Source organism: Triticum dicoccoides, chromosome 4B, assembly GCF_002162155.2.
Source record: "Triticum dicoccoides isolate Atlit2015 ecotype Zavitan chromosome 4B, WEW_v2.0, whole genome shotgun sequence".
Taxonomy (NCBI): Eukaryota; Viridiplantae; Streptophyta; class Magnoliopsida; order Poales; family Poaceae; genus Triticum; species Triticum dicoccoides.
In genome coordinates this window covers 320336740-320346082 of record NC_041387.1, presented here as the reverse complement: position 1 = coordinate 320346082, position 9343 = coordinate 320336740, and the positions used below count along the sequence as shown (strand labels likewise).

Below are 9343 nucleotides of genomic sequence, written 5' to 3'. Positions count from 1 at the left end.
AAGAGAAAATTGACCAATGCATGTACTTTATGCATGCATGCATTGCAATTAATGCATTGGTAAACATAATTTTTTGAGGAAAAGAAGCGCATTAATTGAGTATTTTTTTTGCAAATTATGAAAAATTATTCCATCACTCACCATCTATCTTGGTTGGTGAGATTTTTGAATTGAGCCCTATAAACCGGAAAGGAGGTAGTATGCCTCAACCGAATAATAGAATACTAAACATCCTATTTAGTGGCAAGATACCGCGGTGAAATGGCATATACAAGAACCGGTAGACTTTTATGGGAAATTCGAAAGCAATTTTGCAAAGGAAGAAAAGCTTAAGGCGAAAGACAACATTTCAGGGCATCAATTTAAATAGGCTTTCTATCTATATTCATCATTTAAGCGTAGTACATTTTTCCTATCTCCAATCAGCTGGAGTATGAAGTGCCCATCCAAAAAATAAACCAAGTATGAAGTGTGCAAAGGAGACCAACAAGCCATGGTAATCTCAATCTGACGATTGTAATACATGATTGGAATGTCATGCTCATTGGAATCCTACAGGATTTGTGTTTGTTTGGTTGCATCACAAGAAAAACAGAAGATCTCTTCAAGAGGTTTGAGTGGACGTTAGATTTCTCATGAATCGTAGTACAGATGATTCCTTAGGAAATTTTCCTATAGGATTCAGTTATACGAATCAAACGGCCAATGTAGGAAAAAATTTCTAAGGATTCTAATCCTCCAAAAATATTGTGAAAATATCCTTTGAATCGAAGATGCCCTCAAATAACAAACAACATGACTACTGGCTGACCTATGAACCTTCTCAATGTATACCGTGCATAAAATATTCAAGAAATACTATTTGAGTTTCATACAGGAACAAACAACCAAAATGATACCAGCGGATGCGGGTCGACACCTGAAATCAAAGCTTCTTCATGTTGCTACTAGTATCTCCTCGCTTCAACTGAGGCTTCCTCATAGCTGCTACGGACAAATTGCAAATGATATTTTATTTTATTTTTGTGCAGGAAATGACAAATGATATTAATATCACTACATATACACTTTAGTTGAATTAACCATCTCAGCTCTACTACTCCCTCCATTCCTAAATATAAGTCTTTATAGAGATTTTAATATGGACTACATACGAAGCAAAATGAGTGAATTTATACTCTAAACTATGTCTATATACATCTGTATGTACTTCATACTGAATTCTCTAAAAGGACTTATATTTAGGATTGGAAGGAGTAAAATATTTCATCAGCCATTATGGTTAAACCATTACACGGCCTACTTCACTTTGTATAGATATAGAGGCTATAAGGATTGGAGGTAGTAAAATATTTCATCAGTCATTATGGTTAAACCATTACACGGCCTACTTCACTTTGGATAGATATAGAGGCAACAAACCTGAGTATGACTGCAGGAATCAATTTCTGGAATTACTTCACAAGGCATTTGGCTACCTGCCTCCTTGAAAACTTTATTTTCAATGAAACTTTATACTCCCTCTGTTCTTAAATACTCCCTCCATTTCTAAATATAAGTCTTTGTAGAGATTTCACTATGGACCATATACGAATGTAAATATATGCGTTTTAGAGTGTAGATTCATTCATTTTGCTTTGTATATACTCCCTCCGTCCAAAAATTCTTGTCTTAAATTTATCTAAATACAAATATAAGTCATAAATACTCCCTCCATTCCTAAATACAAGTCTTTGTAGAGATTTCACTATGGACCATATACGGATATATATAGATGCATTTTAGAGTGTAGATTCATTCATTTCTCTTTGTATGTACTCCCTCCGTCCCAAAATTCTTACAAGTCTTTTTATAGAGATTCTAATGCAGACTACATACAGAGCAAAACAAAATGAGTGACACTCTAAAGTATGTCCATATACATCCGTAGTTCTTATTGAAATCTCTAAAAAGAATTATATTTAGAAACAGAGGGATCTATATTTAGAAACAGAGGGAGTAGATAGGTAGAGAACATGTATAAAAAGTTGGAACTTTGAAATGGCTTCAAACACTGATTCCAAAACTGAGTATCTATCAACGCTGTTCTCCATTCATATAGCAACTTTGGATGATAGACAGCTTTACTCAAACAGAGAACAACGTTGTGAGAGAAAACTTTGGATGTAACCCAAATTGCATTCACTATTATTACCAGCAGGATTGTTGTGAGAGAGAACTACTGAATTTTCCAGTTCAAGTGTCAAGAAACAAGTCACCACAGGTAATCATAATTTTACTAGAAGCAATTCAGGTTTACACCAGCACTCAAATCATAGGATACAACATATCATTCATCCAATCAATTCAAATAACCCAGAGGTGCGCACGGATGATCAAGTCTCACAACATCAAGTGCACTTTAATTCAGGCAAGAGAAGAAAACTTCAACCTATTAAGTACTGCTTACATTTCCATAGCCTAGGCAAAAGACAAAGCCAGCGTTCAAGAAGTTGATTCAAATGCAGTAGAGTTTACTTCCGAAGACAGGAAAAGCAGCCGCTCAGCGCAGCCTCCTGGCCTCCCGCTCGGACTCGAGCAGGGTGAGGATGTCGCCCTCACGAACAGGGCCCTTGACGTTCCTCATGATGAGACGGTTCTGGTCATCCAGGAACTTCACCCTGACCTGGGTCACCTGACCCCTGGAGCCGGTCCGGCCCATCACCTTCACCACGACTGCGAGCTTGACCTGGGTATCCATGCTGCAAACACAAGGAATTGCATTAGGCAAATGCTGGTGTGCAATCCAATTGCACTTCAGATCATTCAGGAGAGCACCGAAATCATGTATGCAGACCGAAATAAAAAAGCGAATGCCTACATACTAGCAAGTGATCCAAAAGTAAGCGGTCACCGATAGGCAAGCAATTCAGAGCCCCTGTTTTGCATACTTTTTTGACGGGTCAAATAAAGATATCGGCAGCAAAATAACTACCGAGGCATAATACAGCTCCAACTAAAACAATAAGGTCCAATTCCTCCTCCATACAGATCTTCTGCAAGAATTTTGCAACTACGAACCCAGGGCTTATTTGAGATCTAAACAGTAGCTACAAACATCGGCACAAAACTAAGCATTACAAGTGGAAAATGAAAAGGAGTATCTCAACGAACGATAAAGCAACACCATCGGGAACGAAAGTCCCAACGAAACTAGGCAACACCATCATCAATCACAGCAACTAAATCCAGCACCAAACGTAACGATAAAGCCCGCAGATCCGTAGTGCCACGGGTGAATAGGCGTAGGGGAGGGATGTGACAACCTTTCTTGGGGTGTTGGCGACGGGGGATCGCTGCTTCTGCTACAACGATGGAGGCGGCTGCGCAGGCGCAAGTAGGGCGGAAAGAAGAGAGGGTAAAACCCTAGCGCTCGTCCGATGCTTATATAAGGTTGCGCTGCCGGCGGTCTTTGGGGTCGTGGTCGTATGCGAGCGAATGGTCTGTTGGGCCTAAAGCCCAAACGAGTGCTGGGTTTTTTTACCACTTTCTTTTAAATTTGGGGAGCAACTAATTAACGAGCGCTCATTCGGGAGCCTCGCAACGATCAGCGTCACTTGACGCGTTCTCAGCCGTTCGCCACGTGTCACGCTCTGGGCGCTCCCTCCGAATTTTGTTTTTTTCGCACGCGTTTTCGGCTTTTTAAACGGATTTTTTCGGGGGGTTGACGTTTTGGTTTTCCACCGGTCTTCCCTAGCTTTTCGACAAAAAAAATTCATAAATAATAATTTTTAGCGCAAAAAAAGCATTTTTTTTGCGAGAGTCACGATTTTGTTTTCGCCAGAGGCACAGTTGTGCTTTCGCCAGAGGCACGGCCGTGCCTCAAATAAACGAAAAAAAAAGACGTGTTTTCAGTTTTTTTTCTTTTCGCGAGAGGCACGGTTGTGCTTTCGCGAGAGTCACGGCCGTGCCTCTTCGAAAACGAAAAAAACACGTTTTCTGGGTTTTTTCTTTCGTGAGAGGCACGGTTTTTTTTCCGCGAGAGGCACGGGCGTGCCTCTTTCGAAAAGGAAAAAAACACGTTTTCTGTTTTTTTCGCGAAGACACGGTTGTGCTTCCGCGAGAGGCACAGTTGTGCTTTCGCAAGAGTCGCGGGCGTACCTCTTCGGAAACGGAAAAAAACACGTTTTTTGTTTTTTTTCGCAAGAGGAACGGTTTTGCTTCCGCGAGAGGCACAGTTGTGCTTTCGCGAAAGGCACGGGCGTGCCTCTTTCCGAAAGGAAAAAAAAACGCGTTTTCTATATTTTTTTCGCGAGAAGCACGGTTTTGCTTCCGCAAGAGGCACGGTTGTGATTTCGTCAATGGCACGGGCGTGCCTCTTTCGGAAAGAGAAAAAAACCCGTGTTCCCGGTTCGTTTTTTTTTGTCCGGATTTTTTGTGAAAAAAAGTTCGTCAATACCTATCAACATGGATCTAGTTTTGAAGATCTCGACGCGAGAAATCCAACAGTGAAAGCGGTTCAAGATTTGAACGCACGGTTTAAGAGATAAAATGTTTTGAATAAATAGATCTACGAAAAAGGGAAAACTCCCGGGTTGCGACAAGTGGCGCACATGCAGCACGCCACTTGTCGCAACCTGTGAAAGTTGGAGTGATCCCCGCAAGGAGTACTCCTTAATTAGTGATTTCGTTAAATTTGTCATTGCAACTCTAAGCCTTAAAATCCTAGAAAAACAAACTTTAGCCCAGAAGGTGTGTTCATGTTGATATTTGCACTTTGTACGATCCTTAGTAGTAATTTTGAATGATTCAAAGCACCCAAGTTGGTACTTACCTAAAAAAAAGTTGGTACAACAACTGATAATTTTGCAAGGAAAGTTATTTTAATGTTTCACTAGTTTGTTTGTTTTTTTGCAAGTTAGCTTGCGAGCGAAGGTGGGCAACACAGTTTATCAAAAAAAGAAAAAAAAATCCCTGCGCTAGTGCATTGGTTGATGATGATGATAACATGACGGATGGTACACCTCGACTGCATGTGTTGAGTCTGATTGGCTTCTATTGGCGTGTCGTGTCGTATTACAATGTACATGCCTAGTTTAGCCAGTTTCATGTTATGTCTAAGTTTTCTCTTGAAAATTTTCCTCCTTAAATTGTGCTAGTGAATCGGTTGATGACGTGGCAAATGTGTGCCTAAATTGTATGTGTTGAGCCTTATTGGCTTTTATTTTGCGTGTTTGTGTCATGTTACAATGTCAACATAGAGTTTAGCTAGTTTCCTATTATGTCTAAGTTTTCAGTCGCGTTTCCTTTTCTCTACTAATTGAGCATTGTAAGATTTAGGGCATGGTTTCACTTATAACTATACGAAACCATGTGAGTTCCTGCGGGAAATAACTTGGTATAACTTTTAGGCATGGTTTCACTTGTAAGTAGATGAAACCATGTGAGTTTGTGCGGGACCACACATTGGACAAATTAAATATTAGTCATTTTTTTCTTTGATCAACTACCATTGACATACGAACAAAGTAATACCTCGTTAATTTTGTCCTCACCCCGTAGTCTGCAAAAGAAACTATGTGTGAACCGGATATTGTTTTTGTCTTTGTGTGAACGAAGTTTTGTAAAGGATAAAAAATGATTTAATAATAAATGACTGATGAAGGTCCTCTCAATATATTTATAATGAAGGCATTCTACCTAACTTCAAATTAATCAAGCCATATGCTACTTAAGTCGGTACAAGGTGTCGACGAAAACAACTTCCAAAACATATGAACAAGATTGTAAGATCAAGTGCAACGGAATAAAAGTGGTGAATGGTATTATAAAAAATTCTACCTCAAAATATTAGTGTTGGCAAGTTTGAGCAAAGACATTTTGACCCTTTAAAATACCAACACATCGACGCCAACAAGGGTACGATTGTGGAAGATAGCACTTGCAACAAAGTAGGAGCAAAGTTTAGAAGGGTGGAAACACGGGATGGCTCGACGATGTATCCGAAGTTTTGTATAATGAGCCCGTTGGCACGCTCCACCTGTCCGTTGGACTGCGGGTGCAATACTGATGCTTAGTGGATGGTGAGCCTATGGTTGTGGATTACTGTTGCGTTGAAGTTGGAGCCATTGTTGGCGATGATGCTATGTGGCACGCGAAATTGATGGATGATGTTTGAGATGAATTTGATGGCTATGTTGGCCTCTGCATTAGTTACGGGCTTGGCTTCAACCCACTTGGTAATATTATCAATGGCGATCAAGAGAAACTTGAAGCTGTCGAGAGGGCTTGTGAGGGGTTCAACAATATTAGGTCCCCAAATGTCGAAAGGCCAAGTGAGAGGGATTGTTTTGAGGATGGTGGCTGGCGCATGGGACTTCTATGCGTGCCACTACATGTGTGCACGATGTTCTTGGCGTCGAAGCACGAGGCCAGTAGAAATCATCACTACTGCAGGATGGTCCTAACGCGACATATGTATGGGAGAGCAATCGACCAAACTATGTGCGATGCATGAATCGCAAAATATATGGTAATAAGACCGTCAGTCCATCACCAATAGAATGAACTGTGTGTGATGGCGGATACATCAAATACGATTCAGATTAGCATTGTGTGTGCGAATCGTGGCATATAGTTGATCCATGCAAACTGTTTGTGATGAGCCAAAACGACAGAAATGGTCAGCGAGATCAAGGTGTGTGCGATAGATGGCATACAATTCACTTGGATGAACTGTTTGCGATGAGCCAAAACAACATAAATGATTCAGCTTAACCAGATGTGTGTGATACTCGGCAAACAGGTCAGTAATCAGAATTGTGTGGGAAGACCGATAATAACACAAACGATTCCTGCTAATAAGCCATGTGTGTTGTGGGCAAACACTTGTTGGTATACAATTGTCAGGAATTAATGAAATCATCATCGATGGGTTTTGTAGTTCTGTCCGTGTGCGATGTGTCTGCTCAATTGGGCACACGCGTCGTGCTATCTCGTGCTTCCTTCTTTGCTAAGTTTTCCATCAATTGATGGTGTTTTGTGAACACGCCATCGTTTCCCGCCACTTCCCTATCAGATTCCTGCCACCGGGGATTGCCATAAGCCTAGGCGGCGTGCGGCACACGGAGGCACAAGCGCAGCCTATAGCCCATCTACCTTTCCAAGCATGCAAAAACATCGAAGCACTCTGCCATCAACCTCCTCGACGAGAAAAACTAGCCAGTTGGTGCAGGCGCCACGGACGGTCGATGCCGACAGAGTCCCTGGCAACGCAATGGACAATGTTGTGTTGTGCCTCATCGCCAGGGTTGAGCATACCCTTGGCACAGGGCGCGGAAGCGCCGATCAAGATAGGCACGTTGTCGTCAAGAGGTTGCAGCTCGCCACACAACATGATCGGTGGTCCTCTGCAGTGCAAGATAGGCGTGAAAGAAATCCGTGTCGATAGGCTGCGGCGCGCCGCATAGCGAGACCGATGTAGCGCCGCGCGGCAAGAGCAGATCCATCAGCGCTTGCCTATTGTCGATAGGGCGTTGCAGCTTGGTACATGGCCCATCAGTAGACCCATTCTTCGGTGGAGGTGGATAGAGGCCATCTGCGTCGTACTTGCACCAGAGGCCATCCACGCCGCTCACATGGGGCATGCCATTCACCTTGTCCGTGACCCACTCGATGCCAACGCACTGGTCGCTAGGCTCGAGCGATTCCTTTGCCCAGGTGTCCACCTAGGTGCAGTAGAGGAACATGGCCGTCGTATCCTTGAGTTGGTGACCTCCGATGAAATAGCCAACTTGGAGCTCGAGGTCGTGCTCCAGATGTACCACGAGCGTGTCAACCACTTGGATAAAAGCTTGCACGAGTTCAGGCAGAGCCAAGTGCTTCCGTAGGCAAGGGTGGTGGTCATGGACATGTTTTATTTTGTTGAGTCGTGATCTCTATGTATTCACAACCACTACTAGTGAAAACCCTAGTAGTAGCGCAGGTGCCAGCGCTACTGCTACGACGCTACAGCTAACTTTTAGCAGTAGCGCTAGTTAAACCCCCACGCTGAGTTAGCAGTTGCGCGTGTTCCAGCATTCATCACTTTGGATCCATCCACTTGAATCTAATCTGTGTTTCTTTTCAACCAATTATATAACAACTCATCATCACCATCATCATAACAACTCGTCATCATTATCATCATAGTCATATAACAACTCCTCATCATCATAACAACTCCTCATCATCATCATATGTGAGTCATATAACAGCTCATCATTCTAACACATTCTAGCACATAACTCATCATCATCATAGTCATAATCAACACTAGCTAATTGTTCTTACTACCTAGGACCTACTCCTCTCTTTAGGTAAAGTAGCATAAAACAGGTAAACCAGTCCATCTCCAAAATGGACAATGGAGATCCACCTATTGCCAACTTGTGGATTGCGCACATTTATGTTGTCTCCAATTGGTTGTGTGCACGCATTTATTAGTTTGCTCCATTCTTTGATATTGAGCCTTGCATCTTTTAAAGAAATAGAGTGTGCACTTTGGTAAGCCGTCAGCGAAAACGGTCGTAAGCTAACCATATAAATATGATCTTCGATAACCAACAAGGATGATTCTTTTTTGTTTGTGTTACGGTAGGAGTATATAGTACGTGTTGAAGAGGTGGGAGGGTACCAACATATACTACGTACGCGTCATGAACACCTCACTCCGTGTGGGGACTTTCCGGTTTCCGAGGCAGGTGCCACATCAAAGTTGTGCATTGGCTATTCAAACATCACGCAACACCTCTTTGGGCCACATATATGCAGGCGGTGGTTATCCTAGGACACTCACTCACGTGTAACCCTTCCATCGATGGGCCCGCGAGGTCATCGTCCATGCATGCATTACTTTGACCTACATTTAGAGGGTTAATTTGACCACCAAGGAGGATTCTTTTTGGTTTGTGTCATAGTAGGAGTATATAGTATGCATCGAAGAGGGGGAAGGGGACCAGCATATTCTACGCTTCATGAACCTTGCTGGATGTGAGGACTTTGCGATTTTCAAGGCATGTGCCACATCAAAGTTGTGCATTTGGGGTATTCAAACATCACAACCACACACACCTCCATACATATGTTTGGCCCACATGCAAGCGATGGTGGTTGTCCTTTGGCACTCACTCACTCGGTTATCAACGATGTCGATGCTTTCCATCTATGGGCCCGCTTGGTCCATCACTTTGATCAACAACAGAGAGGTTAATTTGACTTAGGAGGGGATTTTTGGTTTGTATTACGGTATATAGGTCATGCTCTGATATTACATAATATAGTTTGAGAGCATGCATGTGTACACACAAATCCCTCCCACTGGGTC

The 9343-nt window shown here is 42.5% G+C and overlaps 1 protein-coding gene across 1 annotated transcript; it reads right to left on the bottom strand.

Annotated features, from left to right (window-relative positions):
* Positions 1 to 2254: 2254 nt before the first annotated feature.
* Positions 2255 to 3448, bottom strand: LOC119296055 (40S ribosomal protein S28). The gene is made up of 2 exons (XM_037574467.1): positions 3306 to 3448; positions 2255 to 2741 (listed from the first exon to the last, which is right to left on the bottom strand). The coding sequence occupies exon 2, from the start codon at positions 2738 to 2740 to the stop codon at positions 2543 to 2545; it is 198 nt and encodes a 65-aa protein (XP_037430364.1). The 5' UTR covers position 2741; positions 3306 to 3448; the 3' UTR covers positions 2255 to 2542.
* Between the last annotated feature and the right edge of the window lie 5895 nt (positions 3449 to 9343).